The sequence below is a fragment of the Neophocaena asiaeorientalis genome, unplaced genomic scaffold (genome assembly GCF_003031525.2).
Source record: "Neophocaena asiaeorientalis asiaeorientalis breed wild unplaced genomic scaffold, Neophocaena_asiaeorientalis_V1.1 scaffold177, whole genome shotgun sequence".
Classification (NCBI taxonomy): domain Eukaryota; kingdom Metazoa; phylum Chordata; class Mammalia; order Artiodactyla; family Phocoenidae; genus Neophocaena; species Neophocaena asiaeorientalis.
The window spans coordinates 7,806,620-7,822,735 of NW_020172779.1; the positions used below are offsets into that span (position 1 = coordinate 7,806,620).

At 36.8% G+C, this 16,116-nt stretch overlaps 1 protein-coding gene across 3 annotated transcripts in view; it reads left to right on the forward strand.

Annotated features, from left to right (window-relative positions):
* The window catches only part of TBC1D31 (TBC1 domain family member 31), a 61,847-nt gene that overhangs the window by 31,255 nt on the left and 14,476 nt on the right, over positions 1-16,116 (forward strand). For 2 of the 3 annotated variants that reach the window (XM_024741319.1, XM_024741320.1), the window contains exons 9-17: positions 2,798-2,877; positions 2,956-3,102; positions 3,443-3,576; positions 7,598-7,731; positions 8,045-8,224; positions 9,217-9,449; positions 9,710-9,862; positions 10,882-11,017; positions 15,859-15,945. In XM_024741319.1, the coding sequence (XP_024597087.1) occupies positions 2,798-2,877; positions 2,956-3,102; positions 3,443-3,576; positions 7,598-7,731; positions 8,045-8,224; positions 9,217-9,449; positions 9,710-9,862; positions 10,882-11,017; positions 15,859-15,945 (1,284 nt within the window). Of the gene's footprint in view, positions 1-2,797; positions 2,878-2,955; positions 3,103-3,442; positions 3,577-7,597; positions 7,732-8,044; positions 8,225-9,216; positions 9,450-9,709; positions 9,863-10,881; positions 11,018-15,858; positions 15,946-16,116 lie in introns of those variants that run through there. The other variant, XM_024741321.1, reaches the window with a different exon arrangement.

A 16,116-nucleotide genomic window follows, 5' to 3' on the forward strand; every position in this document is an offset into this window, starting at 1 on the left:
GTCAGAGCATGTACATAAAAATTTTGATAGTAGAATTACCTATTTCAGTCAGTTTTATTCTCTTCTTTGTATGTATTTTTTTGTATTTTCTTAATTTTCTGCAAAGAGCATATATTGCTTTGGAATTGAAAGAAAATATGCACATTAATAGACAACCTGCTAATACTTTCAAGGACTTTCAAAACTTTTTATTGACAGTTAATCAATCATATGCATAAAAATGCACAGCTCAGTAAATTTTTACAGACTGAATACACCTGTGTTATCAGCACCCTGATCAAAAAATGGACCATTCCCAGCACCCTAGAAGCCCCTCTGCTGCTCCCTTCCAGACACTTGCCCCCTTACCCCAAGCATCACTACTCTCCTCCCTTTTAACACCGTAGATTATTTCTGCCTTTTTTTGTACTTATGTTCATTGGCTCATTCAATTGGTACTCTTTTGTTTCTGGCTTCTTTCATTTAACGGTATTTTGGAGAGATCCATGTGGTCGTAAACCATTCACTCACAGCTGTATAGAATTCCGTTGAGTGAATAAACCATGCTTTATCCATTCTGCTATTGGTAGGCATTTGGGTAGTTTTCTAGGTTTTTTTGCTATTAGAAACAGTGCTGCTCTGAACATTCTAAGGCATCTTTGTTGAGCATAAGGACATGTTTCTGCTGGGTGTAAACCTAGGAATGGAATTACTGGCATATGGGCTATGCATATGTTCAACTTTAGTAAATACTGTCAGATAGTTTCCCAGGTGGTTGATTTAAACAATCCATATTCCCACCAAGAGGTATCTGAGGGTTCCAGTTGCTTCATATTCTTAGCAACTGTTGGTATTTTTCACATTAATTTTAACCTCTTTTCTTCTATAAGCAGTTTTAAAATGTGAAACTTCCCTCAAAAGAAGAATGTGTAAAGTGTTGTCTACCAGGGAAGTTCATTAGAAACTCAGTGCCCAGGGTTTTTACTGGAGGCTGGTTATAGGCACCCTTGCAAAATTCCAGACTCCACAAGGAAAGCAGGTGCTCAACATAAACCACAGTGTACAGTTTAGGCACGGTGAGCCGCTCCTGTTCGTTCTGGAGATAGTGGGAACTTCCTCAAAATCCAGATATCTGGACACCAGACAAGGGCCAACCTTCAAGTGGGCCTTTCTAAGGGTAGCAGTCACGGACCTGCCATGTTAACTCTTTTCTGGACATATTCATATCCACATTAAGAAATAGAGTATTCCCAGTAGCTCTGAAGTCCCCTGTGTGCTTGTCCCCTGTCCCACATTTCTCTCCCTGTCCCATAGATGTAACCGTTGTCCTCACTTTTGCATTATGTCCTTGGCTTTCCTTATAGTTTTATCGCCTCTACAATGTAACCCTAAACAAAATACTGTTTAGTTTTTAAAAAAACTAAGCAGCAGGCACAAGCCTAGCTGTGTAAAGGTTGGGCGGTATTGACCCTATTAGTTGAATGTGTTTCTGAGACATGGTCTGGCTTCAGCTTTCCTGAGAGTTCACAGGAGCCTTTTCTGAGAAAACTAGCGTGGGCATGGTGATGATTGACTTCTGGGAAATAAAAGTGACACCACGGTCAGGGCATCTGGCAGCCCTTAGTCTGGATCAAAGTTGGAAGCCCTACAGAAATACTGTCTGGGAGTGGGCGGCTTCTAAAAACCCGTAGCCAGTTCTAAGGAGTAGGTCAAAGTAGAGTACTTCTATGGGTGAAATGCCTGTCCTCAACTGATCGTGGCATCAGGACATGGAAAGGGAAGTAGGACCTTCATCAGCTCATGGTGAAGACAAACAGATGAAACTCAGGCCAATCCCCCTGGGCATTCTGACCTTTGTTTAAAGAGGCTTCAATGGCAGCGGGTGTCTTGGTGACGACAGTGAACAGAGACAGTGAACGTGTCTCTTTTATGGATCGCATGGCTCCAGTCTGGGCTAGTTGCCCTTAATGTCTGGTACATCGCTCTCCAACGGGGATCTTCATTCACCATCATCTTGGGCTGTCCCTCACCTCCCTCTTACACTTTGATTACCTGTTTCTTATGTGGTGAAAAGAGCACTGAACTAAGTCAGAAAATGTGGCTTTGAGTCTTGAGCCAAGACTCAACAGATCTGTGATCTTAAGCAAGTTGCTGAACTTCTCTGACCTTCCCATTTTCTCAAAGAAAGGAAGACAAAACGTCTCATCTGTTTCATATAGTTTTTAGGCTTAAACGAGATAATCTATGAAAATGGCTTTATGATCCTAAAATCTATAAAATGTTTTTCCATTAAGATAAAAATTGACTTAAAAGTGCAAAAAAATAAAAGAGATGGAAGGATCAAGAGAGGAAAAAATTATCCAGATGCATTGCTCTTGCTACAGGGATTGACAGAGGACCCATGGGCCCAATCTGGCTACTCAGGCTAAGGATGATTTTTATATTTTTAAATGATTGCATTTTAAATGGTTATATAAGTACCTGCATAATATGCTTGATTCTGCCTCTTGACCCACAAAGCCTAAAATATTTACTCTCTGACCTTTGACAGCAAAAGTTTGTCAAACCCTGTTACAGGGTAAAAAAATATGTCATAAACTTTATCTGCTGTGTATATGCATACTCAAGAGAGAGAAAGATTGTGTGTGTGTGTGTGTGTGTGTGTGTGTGTGTGTGTGTGTGTGTGTGGAGAGTTCCATGATATAAAATGTATTTTACTGTGTATTGTGTTCCAAAGTTGGAAAGCCACTGTGGACTAGATTACCTTTTCAGTTTTAAGATTATGTCACTTATTGATACTATTTTTTTTTCTTTACAGAATGAGTTTTCAGATGGATTAAACAAAAAGCGTTTACAAATCTTATTAAAAGGCTATGGTGAATATCCAACGAAATACAGGTAAAATTTAAATTCTTGCATGTTAAATCAATCTTATTCCCCTAATTTTTCTTGGTTAAAATTATGTTTTAATTTCAGAATGTTCATTTGGCGCTGTCTGCTACAGCTGCCTGAAAATCATACTGCATTTAGTAACCTTATAGATAAAGGTATTCATGTGGCATTTCTCAACCTTCAGAAGAAATACCCCATCAAAAGTAGGAAACTACTCAGAGTATTACAGAGGTATGTACGTTCAGTATTTTGCAGCAATGTGTATCTCCCCCAAGATATTTATTAATTACAAATGGGAAAATGGTGATTTCATAGTAGAGAAACTTAGCAGACACCTCCTTAACCAAGTAATCAGATTTAAAATCACCAGTAATAAATCCTATCCGTGTGTTGCACATCACTTTTGTGGTATTTTTGCCGAAAACTTATAACCTCAGTCTAATCGTGGGAAAACAGACACACCCGAATTTCACCACATTTACCTTCTTTATCATTTTTCATCATGTGAATGTATTATTTATTCAAATAAATTTTAACAAGCTTTTCTGGTCTTTCCTTATTTTATTCACAGAACCCTCTCCGCATTAGCTCACTGGTCCACCATCTTTAGTGATACACCGTATCTTCCACTTCTGGCATTTCCATTTGTAAAATTGTTCCAGAACAACCAGCTCATCTGTTTTGAAGTTGTTGCTACTCTTATAAGTAAGTAAATGAGTAAATAATGAAACCAAGAGTAGATACTTACACATTTTCTGATACCTTTGCAACGTTTAACAATTCTAGTGTGAGACAGTCAGACGTAGAGCATAAAATGGAGAGTTTGGACATTTATACATAAATAAACCTTTTTACTTACAATGAAGTTTGGATGGTTGCATTTTAGAAGATACTGTTACAGGCTAGATTTTGTTGGTAAGAAGGAAGCAGATGTTTCACTTATTGAAAGTCAGTTATTATTCATACGACTGCAGTGAGGATGTAAAGCATTTAACACACGATGCGTATGTGGCAGGTGTTGGCAGGCACGTTCTCATCCATAGCTAACATTGAATGAGAACTTTCTGTGTACCAGGTACCATTCTAAGTGTTTTGCCTTTACTAACTCATTTAACTGTACAGCAGTCCTGTAGGGTAGGTGTTATATATTATTATTCCCTTTTTATAGTTGAGGAAACTGAGGCACAGAGAGCTTAAGTTCCATGATTAGGTTAATGACAGAAGAAGGATTTGAACCCAGGCACTCAGAACCTATAGCTGTACTCCCTTTGTGTTACTGCCTCATCATTATCATCTACACTAAAAAGTGAGTCATTTTTTTTTCGCATTAGTAAAATCAGCTAAATGGTTAATGAACTGGATCCAAATTAAACCAACACTGGTTTAACAAAAATAACATTTTTGTATGTATTTTTCTTGTACAAAGGAGATAAGCACTTAACTATAACAATAAAATTCTGAAAAGTAGAAATAAAAAGATCCCAGCATACATATTGTGAATATTTTAGTTCTCTTTACAGATTTTCGTTCATTTTATTATGCTGTATTTGCTTTAGTAAGTTTTTACCAGTCATTGGAGGAAATATAGGAAAATATACAAAAGAAAAGAAAATTCATGACTATTCCTCTTCCTCAGAAACAATCTTGATGATATATTAATGAATTTCTTTTAAGAGCATTTCCCTAAATCATTAAATATCTTAAAAAATATAATTTATTGCCTATATAATATTTCATCTTATACCATAATGTATCCCCCAACTGTTAGACTTCTAGGGTTTTTTATTTTTATAATTATACTACTTTTATTTCATATATATACATTTCTCTTACTTGTATACACTTTGTAAACATTTTATTGTTTATTGTAATTCTATAATGTACATGGTCTATTTTTTTTTGTTTGTTTGTTTTTTTTGTTTTTTTTTTGTTTTTTTGTGGTACGTGGGCCTCTCACTGCTGTGGCCTCTCCCATTGCGGAGCACAGGCTCTGGACGCACAGGCTCAGCGGCCATGGCTCACAGGCCCAGCTGCTCCGCAGCATGTGGGATCTTCCCGGACCGGGTCATGAACCCGTGTCCCCTGCATCGGCAGGCGGACTCTCAACCACTGCGCCACCAGGGAAGCCCGACATGGTCTATTTTAATGTTTTATTGTTGGACATTTAGGTTGTTTCTAATTTTTATGTATTAAAAGTAACAATGTTGTGACTAGCCTCAGATTCATAAATTTATAATAATTTCTTTTGGTTGGAGTCCTAGAATTGGTATCATTAGGTCATAAAATATGAATATTCTAATTGATTCCACTAAAGGGTAGTTTACCCTGTCAATAACACTAAAGAGTTTTAAAAGGAAAAGAAACAAGAACAAAAGATGAACAATCCAATTTAAAAATGGGCAAGGGCTTGAATGGATGTTTCTCCAAAGAAGATGTACAAATGAGCTACTGAGCCCATGAAAAGATGCCCAGGATCATTAGTCATTAGGGAAATGCAGATCAAAACCACAGTGAGACACCACTTCATACCTACTAGGATGGCTGTAATTTAAAAGAAAATAAGTGTTGGCAAGGATGTGGAAAAATTGTAACCTTTGTACATTGCTGATAGAAATGTAAAATGGTGCAGTCACTGTGGAAAACAGTTTGGTGGTTCCTCAAAAAGTTAAACATAGAATTACCATATAACCCCACAGTTGTACTCCTAGTGATATCCCCCAAAAAATTGAAAACAGAGACTCAAATAGATACTTGTATACAAATATGTTTGTGGAGCATTATTCCCAATAGCCAAAAGATGGAAACAACCCAAATGTCCATTAACAGATGAATGGAGAAACCATATCTGTATATATACAGTGGAATATTATTCAGCCATAAAAAGCAATGACATTCTGACGCCTGCTACAACATGGATGAGCCTTGGAAACATGTTTAGTGAAAAAAGCTAGACACTGAAGGACAGGTTTATGTGAAATTTCTCACATAGGCACAGAAAGTAGATCAGAGGTTACCAGGGCTGGGGAAGTAGGAATGGGAAGTTAATGCCGAATAGGTACAGAGTTTCTGTTTGGGAAACGATTCTCTTCTGAAACTGAAATCTAAATCTAAAAGATCCATGACAGTCAGCATGAGTAGCTATGGATTTTCATCAAGGGTCTCAAACTAGTTTTATTCAATAAACTGAGCTTCAGCTAAATGTTAGCCCTGCTTTGGGATAAGCCATTGTCTTGGCTTTCAGGTTACAGTCTAGTTGGGGCCAAGAAGAAATCGTGAAGGAATATAGTTACTTCTATGTATAACTTGGAATATGTTTATAAAAATCATTTTTAAGCACTCTTTAGAGTTCCTCTTATAACCAGGAGGAAATTCTTCAGGTTTAGTGAAGGGTCTCCACACGATGTCCATTTCTCTTGATTCTCCTCTCAGTCAATTCTGTGTCTAGGTCCTCTACCCCATACTTCTGTGTGGTGGCACCTAGCAGAATACAAGAGGAGACGTTTACTGTATAAAACAGGGTTTCCCTCTTGCTTAATTGAAAAGTTGTTCTATTGATGAAGATTAAATATAAGAGGGCTTTGTGTATGTGTGTGGTGTTTTAAAATTCCCAAAACTAGCAGTGTCTGGGACATCATAGGTACTTACTTAGGAGAGGTTGGATTTTTCTGTTAAAGTTAACTTATTAAGAGCATAACTTATTATAAGCATAAGAGCATAACTTATTAAGAGCATAACTTATAAAGAAGCTGAAATGTTTCTTTTAAAGCCTAGTTTTTGCAAGATTTTATTTATGACTTAAATATTAACTCAAATCTAAATACGTAACTAATAAATGAAATAATGGAATAAACCATATGTAATCCAATATTCTGATCAGACCATTTGCTAATTTGATAAAGATCTTATCGTCAAAACATGAAACCCCAGCTCAGTATTTAAAATAAAAAATCTGAATTTAATAATTATGGAAAGTTGTGGTGGTTAGACATAGGTTCATTGAGCAATGAAACTGATCATCTTCCTAGGGTTTTGGGAAAAGAATGTTTTGGGGGTTGTGCTGGTTACTACGTGAGACTGAGTTAAAGTCAGCCTTAGAAGCCTCTTTAGTGGAATGGATTCTCCTTTCTATTGGCTGACTTTCAGAGGACACTGCTGCAGCTGTCACTGATTGGTTGGTTTTCAAAGTCAAGTTTACTGAAACAAGTTGTCATTGATCAGTTAGATTTAAAACCAGTCCTGGTGACTGCCTGTTACCATGGCTATAGAACAGTCTTTTCCTAGAAATGGGACTCTTTAATTAGGAAAGAATTTTAGTAGATTTGAGGAGATTGCCATTTAACATGGATCACATTTTATCAAAGACTTAAATAGGGACCTTTTTGAGGAGGGTCATTTTGTTAACCAGGAGAAATCTAAATACACGCGGCACACAAGCCAGCAGGAAGCAGAGCCTCATAGCTGCCACCAGGAATACTTCGGGAAGGTTGGTTTGTTTTAGTTGACACTTTCTCATTGACTGCTCTGAAGAAACGGGAATATTCTATAAGCCTAAAATACCGCGGTAACATGATGGAGTTTTAAAATCTATTGTTCTAGAGTTTAAAGAGTTATGTTTTCCTTATTAATGGGCATGTTGAGGATATAAAGAGTGGATACATTTAAGAACTGCGAAGCTCTTTGATGATATAGAAAGGTAAAGGTAAATTTTCAATTTTTTTCTTCATAGTCAATTGGTGTCAACACTGGTTTGAATATTTTCCTAATCCTCCTATCAATATTCTTAGTATGATAGAAAATGTTTTGGCATTTCATGACAAGGAACTCCTGCAACACTTCATAAATCATGATATAACTTCCCAGGTAAGAAACGTAAGGTTTTTAGAATAACAACTTATTTTGGAAGCTAACATTGGTTCTGGTATAAATAAGACGGTATTTTCTTGAAAGAATATAATAAACATTACTACTGTTATGCTTTTAATAGTATTCCATTTTTTTCTTCATTAAACTGCTTTCCTGAAAGTCTGTAAAGAAGAGCCCAAATTAGAGTAGTTCTTTCCATAGTTATATTCTTAATATAATGATTTTAGTATCTAAACCAAATGAGCATATTAGCAATGGCTGTTATGACTTTTCCCTCAAGAACTAATACATTTTTTCTTATTTATTTTAGGTGTATGCCTGGCCTCTTCTTGAAACTGTGTTCTCGGAAGTACTGACCAGAGAGGAGTGGCTAAAATTATTCGATAATGTCTTTTCCAACCATCCTTCATTCTTCCTGATGACTGTTGTGGCCTACAACATATGTTCTAGAGCTCCTTTGCTCAACTGTAATCTTAAAGATGATTTTAAGGTACATATCCTTGTTCTTAAGTAGTGGCTCTCAAATTTCATTTATTTCAGTTAAAAATCCACGTATTTATTGAGTACCTACTATATGTCAGGTACTGGTGCCAGGTGGTAAGAATATAGCGGAGAATAAGTTATACCACTGCCTCCTGGCCCTTACATAGCTGTAGTCAGTCATAGCTTGACTACTAGTCCCAAAATCATAGCTTTGGAGAAGAATCATGATAATATTGGAGTTTTGTGCTTTTTGCCTGTTTAAAGGATGTTTAACAGTTGGGTCGTTGTTTATTCTGTGCATGATTTTATCAGTGACCCAGCTAATAAGCATCGATAATCTGGATGCTTATTACACATGCAGAATGGGAACTAGGAGAATTTTGAGGCCAGTGGCTGAAAGAAAGCGTTAGAGGTAGTTTTTAAAGGGAGAGGTTCTTTTGGTAACAGGATGAATTAAGTTGGTTTTGTTTGTTTGTTACTTATTTTGTGGTTCCTATCAAATTAAACTCTATTTGTACTTCATGATCACAAGATGTGTACATCTATGTATGGATGTGTGTATATATACTAGAATTTGGCTCTACCAGCAGAACAAGATAATGTGGAAACATGTCAGATATTTTTTAAAAATCAAGGTTATTTTCAAAGGCTAGTTTAGTTTTGAATTTACTTATTTTGAATTTTGAAGAAAAAAATTCCAGTAGAAGAATTTATTTCGTTGTTGAAGCAGTCTTCTCTTATGAAGGAAGCCTTCATTTTGAGTTAACATTTTAAAAGTTTTATTTCAAAATTTCATAATGTGGTTGTATAAATTTATTCTTTTAAATATGAAACTGGATCTTCACTTTAAAACTTGGGTTACGAAACGCTTCAGTGAATTTGCAAAAAAAAAAAATCCTCTTAAAGATAAATTCACATTTACGTGTTTAAACTCGTTTTAGTTCTACCTTAATTGCTTTACTAGGTCAATCTCAATTTAAACACGAAGTTTTCTTACAGTATTTTTTTCACCATCGGAATAACCTGGATATAAGTGCTGTAATTAGAGAAGTTTATCGTCTCATGGATACCACGCCCACTGATATTCATCCAGACAGCATGCTTGATGTTTTTGTGGCACTGACAAAAGGGCAATACCCAGTATTTAATCAATATCCAAAGTTTATTGTGGACTGTCAGACACAGGAACGAGAAAGAATAAGGGATGATGAACTGGATTACTTAAAAGAGAGGTAATCATGCAACGGTTGTTCTTTGATAAAAACAAAATCTCTTATAAACAAAATTTTTATGAAAAAGACATGTAAATTATTAAGTTGTATAAAATCAGAGTTTGAAGGATGGAAATATCTTTAAAGGTATTCTTGCATATGGAAGTAAAACAGTTACATGTTAATGAGGTATACATTTTGTGTTTTGTTCGTTCTTGGACTTAAATTACTCAGTTTTCTTATTTGCGTTTTGTTATAATAATAAATATTATCTACTCTAGGCAGGCAGTTGAAGACATGCAAGCTGAAGTAGACCAGCAAAGAGTTGAAGATGAAGCTTGGTACCAAAAACAGGAACCGCTTCGTAAAGCTGAAGAAACAAGGAGAGAAACGCTCTTACAAGAGGAGGAGATGATGATACAGCAAAGACAAAAGTATGTTTAACACTTTGAAAAAAGCTGGACATCTGAGTTATTTTAATAATTTTTATTTCTTTCATTATTATGAAATTATATATAATTATATACAGTTTCACTTGGTATAGTATTACCCAGCTCTGCTATTTCCATTAAACAAATGTTTAAGCTAATAAAAAGAAATTATAATACATTTTTCAAAAAATTGGCATATAGTAAACTGTAATTCTAAAGCTATACTGGGTATAATATAACTTGCTCTGATTATTCAGAAGTAATACAAGATCTAAGGTACCTTTTACGGTGGGCAGAAATGCCTTGCAACACAATACTGGGTAAATCATCTTTAGTGGAGTATAATTTTTTAAATTGTGTTTTAAACATATCTGTGTGACCTGAAAATGAAACATAAAATGATTGTCTCATTGTACATTTCATACTTTGGAGGACAGGGAAAGAAGTATTAAATGCTTATTCAATAATACATTAATAAGGCAAAATGTTTAAATTAGTTAAGATCATGGGATAAGCATTGAGATTAAGGCTAATTGTTGGGAAAATCACTTCTGTAAGTGTTTGTTGATTCTTATTTTTGGATAGGACTATGAAACAGATTTCTGGTGTGAATTTAAAAAAATTACTGAACTGAGCCATCAGCCTTCTAAAATTCTAAAAGAATAAGCATACATAATCTTTGGTAACATTGGAGTATTTGGGGGCCGCCTTTTCTCAGATAAAGGATATTAATTGTATTGAGGTGATCTGAGTAGTGGACCTGTTAAAGAGAATTTTTGAGTATGAAGAAATAGCCAACTGCATGTGGACTTGTCATTTTCATGAATGCAGGCTTGTTTTGTAATTGAGCGTTTTCATTTATATATTATAAAAACCCATGTTATGATGGCACCAGTTGAATTGGGAAAGCGGACCAAAATAGGTGGCAGGCCTTTCATTGTTGTGAAACATAGTATTTTTCCATTTAAATATATATTGGGAAGTGATTTTATTTATTCCTCTTGATGTATTTTGTGTTTAAGACTAGCTGCTGTGAAAAGAGAGTTGAAAGTAAAGGAAGTGCACTTACAAGATGCTGCAAGAAGGCGCCTTCTGCAGCTTCAGCAAGAACAGCGTGAAATGGAGCTAAGAAGACTGGATGATGAAGTTGAGAGAAAGGTTTATTATTCTTAGTTTTCATACATTATCTCCATTAACTCTCATTTAAATGTAACGAACACCTTCAAGTTAAATAATATTCCTAGAGTTCACAAGGGATACTAAACAGCCCCTTTAGTTTTATGTAATTCTGCCATGCCCCCAGCTATTCTTATTCTCTTTTATATTTCATTAATGGTTAAATGTTTTAGAAATGCCAGGAAAATGGGTCAGGTTGACGAGTGTCCTTGATGACTGTCTCTTTTAGAGAAGTATCAATTAAGCATGAAGTTAATTGCGAAGTAAGGGAAATGCTCCTTTTTAATATAAAAATTTACACATCGCCAGTCTGGAAAGATTTCCATTATAAAATATATGGAGTTAAAATGGACCTTCTCCACTCTTCTCTCATTTCATCCCCAGAGATACATTATTTTAAAATGGCTATATATCTTTCTCTTTTTTATGGTTGCATAGTATTCCATTATATGGACATGTCATAGTTTACTTAACTAATCCTTTGCTGTTGGACATTTAGGTTGTTTGCAGTATTCTGCTGTACAAAACACTGCTAGATTGTGCATTCTCGGTACAAATCTTTGAGTAGTTGCACACATATTTTTGTTGAATAAATTCCAAGGTATGCCAGATTGTCCTCCAAAAATGAATCCACTTAGGTATTTTAAGAATATAAGAGTACGGGCTTCCCTGGTGGCGCAGTGGTTGGGGGTCCACCTGCCGACGCGGGGGACGCAGGTTTGTACCCCGGTCCAGGAGGATCCCGCGTGCCGCGGAGTGGCTGGGCCCGTGGGCCATGGCCACTGGGCCTGCGCGTTCAGAGCCTGTGCTCCGCGGCGGGAGAGGCCACGGTGGTGGGAGGCCTGCGTACCACAAAAAAAAAAAAGAATATAAGAGTACCGATACCCTAGTCAATTTGGAGTGCATCAGTCTTAATATTTGCCAGTCTGATAGGTGATAGGTGAAAAATGGTTTTGTTTTTTGGGTTTTTTGCTAGTGATGTTAACTGTCCCTTTATTTATTTATTTATATTTACTTTTTCGGGGGGTATGCGGGCCTCTCACTGTTGTGGCCTCTCCCGTTGCGGAGCACAGGCTCCGGACGCACAGGCTCAGCGGCCATGACTCACGGGCCCAGCCGCTCCGTGGCATGTGGGATCTTCCCAGACCGGGGCGCGAACCCGTGTCCCCTGCATCAGCAGGCGGACTCTAAACCACTGCGCCACCAGGGAAGCCCAGTCTCTTCATTTATTTATCTTCGTTTGTAGAACTAAAAATTGCATATCTAAATCGTTTTTCCATTTTTCTACCAAGTTACTCTCTTTCTTACCAATTTACACAGGCTCTTTTATCATTTGGGGCAGCAGTGTCCAATAGAAATATGATGTGAGCCACATGGGTAATTTTAAGTTTTCTAATGGCCACATTAAAAAGTAAGAAGAAACAGGTGAAATTAATTTTAATAATATTTAACTCAGTATATCTGAAGTTACCTTTGCAGTATGTAATTAGTATACATTGTCATTGAGATGTTTTACCTTCTGTTTGTACGAAGTCTTCGAAATCTAATAGTCAGTTTATACTTGTAGCACACCTCAATTAGGACTAATCACATTTTAAGTGACTCAGCAGTTATATGTGGCTATAGTGCTTGCCTCACAGCATAGTCAGGGCATTAATCCTTTTGTCTGTTGAGAATGTTTTGCTCAGTCTGTGTTTCTTGACTCTTAAGAATGTTTGCAGTGTCTTTTTTTCATTATGTAAAATATTTTAATTTTTGGATAACCAACTTCATTAGTTTTTTATGACTTCCAGGTTTTCTGTCATGTTTATTAACCTTCCCATTTAAGGTTATATTACCACTTATGCCTATTTTCTTCTAGTTCTGTAGTTTTCTGTTTTTTTAAAATCTTTGATTATCTTTTTAATTATTTATTTATGGCTGTGTTGGGTCTTTGTTGCTGCGCGCAGGCTTCCTCTAGTTGTGGCGAGTGGGGGCTACTCTTCATTGAGGTTCGCGGGCTTCTCATTGCGGTGGCTTCTTTTGTTGTGGGGCATGGGCTCTAGGCGCGCAGGCCTCAGTAGTTGTGGCATGCGAGCTCAGTACTTGTGGCTCGTGGGCTGTAGAGCGTGGGCTCAGTAGTTGTGGCGCACAGGCTTAGTTGCTCTGCGGCATGTGGGATCTTCCTGGACCAAGGCTCGAACCCGTGTCCCCTTCATTGGCAGGCGGATTCTTAACCACTGCGCCACAGGGAAGTCCCTAAGAGTCAGCAGATTATTGTGTGCCAGCAAATCTGACCCACCACCTGTTTTGTTAAGGCTCGTGAGTTACAATGGCTTTAGCATTTTCAGTGGTTAAAGAAAATCGGAATCAAAGAATAATAATTCATGATATGAAAATTATATTAAATTTTTAAAACATGAAATTCAAATTTCAGTGACCATAAATAAGTTTTATTGGAAAACGATCACACTTATTTGTTTACATATTTCTTTGGCTGCTTTCGCACTACAACAGCAGAGGTGAATAGCTGACACAAACAATGTCCCACAAAGCCTAAGTATTTAACTCTGAGACCCTTTACAGGAAAAGTTTGCCAGCCCCTGGTGTGTCTGAAAATTGAATGTAAGGAATGAGTTAGGAACCAAGCTTACTTCTTTCCAAAGGCAAGTCAATTTTCCCAGCAGCATTTGTTGAATATTAGCAAAGTCATTTTGCCAGCTGATGGTTTTTAAATGTTCAGTTCCCTTATAAACTTGATCTCCTCCTTTGCTGTCTATTCCTAAGCCAGTACCACACTGTGTGAATAACACCTGTGTAATGTTTTACTAATTAGTAGGCCTAATTACCATAATTAGTGTGCCTTTTAAAGAGTTTTCTTGGGGGCTTCCCTGGTGGCGCGGTGGTTGAGAGTCCGCCTGCCGATGCAGGTGGACACGGGTTCGTGCCCCAGTCCGGGAAGATCCCACATGCCGCGGAGCGGCTGGGCCCGTGAGCCATGGCCACTGGGCCTGGCATCCGGAGCCTGTGCTCCGCAGCGGGAGAGGCCACAGTACTGAGAGGCCCGCGTACCGCAAAAAAAAAAAAAAAGTTTTCTTCAGTATTCTCAAATGTTTATCATTTCAAATAGACTTTGAAAATTTTCTCTCTCCCTCTCTCTCTCTCTCTGAATCCCCCCATCCAATTGGAATTTTTATTAGGATTGCATTGAATTAGTAAACTAATTAAGGAGTTTCAAACTTGCTTTTGATAAAGTAGTAAATATTTAAATTTTTCTTAAGATTTTCACTCATCTATATTAATAATCTATTATCTCTTTTTATAGCATGAGATAATACTTTGTTTTGTTTAAAGCCAATTAACTTTAAGTTGGTTTTTAAAATCCATGATTTCTTTTAACTATCTCATCTAGTAAATGAGGTTGGTAATTCATTATTCTAGAAAATCTATGTTCTTCCCCAAAAGTAATACAGTCTTAGAACTCTGATCTCTTTATTCCAAACCCCTTTGAGATAGTGGAAGGCAGTTTTTTTGGTGAAAGAATCCTGTCAAGTCCTTTCAGTGGCACGATCTGGCCTCTGCCTCCCATTCCAGCCTCCTGCCCTTCCATCTCCCTGGTCTGATAGTGAGCTCTGACCCTGCTAAATAGCAGAAGCTCCTCTACTCACCGTTCAGGCGCCAGCAGGAAAGGCAGCTTGAGTCCAAAGTGACACGTACAAGTGACACAGACATCTGTTAGTAGCAAGCGAAGTTGATCTGTTTTGCTCTGGTACATAGCTGTTTGTATCTCTGAAAATTCATGAGCACAAGAGCTTCTGTAATTGAAATTCCTAAAAAGCATTATTTGCTATGCCAAACATCTCCACCTCTTAGCATTATAACTACTCTTGCCTCATCAACTCAAGTATCCCCACCTCTGAGCTAACTGCTTTCTCAGGAACCTCTTTAAGGTGAACTGGTTTTCCGTCCGTGGTTTTTTTACTCCTTGGATGCATGTCCTTGCACATCCCACTATACTCTAATTTTTACTGTTTGTTTCTCTGATTATATGTATTTGATAGTTTGTCTACAATATCTAACGCTTTGCCTTATGCGTGTAAGTAGTAATGCAATCATTAACCGTTTACTGGTTGGATGAAATGATTAGGTTAGATGCCTCATGGGTTATAGTTTGTTTTGTTTTGTTCTGAAACACATATCATGTTATTCTCACTCCTAAAGAATGAGCATTTTAGGCAGCCAAGTATTTAAGATAGTTCCCAGGAGTCTCTATCTAAAGAGTTCCTGATCCAAATCCTCTAGTGTATAGGACTGAAAAGCTCCCAAGTAATCAGATTTTGAGAAAGGTGAACTTTAAATTGGCTAAGTCCAAGCAGGGCACGTACAGGTTGAACAGTACACAGTAAATTTTAACTTGAAATTACTAGTTGCCAAACCGAATTTAGAAAAGTATAGAAGTTTAATCAAAAAGAACATTAAATAAATGTTATATCGAATAAGATTAAACATTTTGTATTTTTATCCACTGTGAATTGAAACTGCTCGTTTTTCTAACTCATAATATGGCTAATGTACTGTGGAAAGAAGTGCCATCTGTTCTCCCAGTCTGGGCAGATGAGCATATGGTAATTGTGTTTTCTTTTTTAGAAAATTATGCTTAACTTTAACTCAGACGTTATTTCTAGATCCCACAGTGAATGTTAATAGATTGGCAATTACTCTGGTTTCAAAAACCCAATCCCTCTTATTTTAAATGCATTTAGCGGGTTGTTCATATATCAAGATTATTTAATCTATTATTATTAAATTATTTTCGGTATTCACAGTTTGTTACTTGGCCGTAGGTATGTATGAGAGGTCGAGAAATTGCTGCCAAAGACCTAGAAATGAGACATCTGGAGCTCGAACTACAAAAAAGGCTTCACGAGAAGGTATAAATCAACAACCTCCAATATAAGAAAAGCAGAGTTTGTACGAACTCTTTTTAGACAGTTTATTCAAGGTTTTTTAATGTTCATTTTATTATTTTTTTTTCAAGAAGAGTATAGTGTTATCCAGGATTGTAAGGTAGCCAGAATGTCTGAATGCACAGTTTGTTGTAA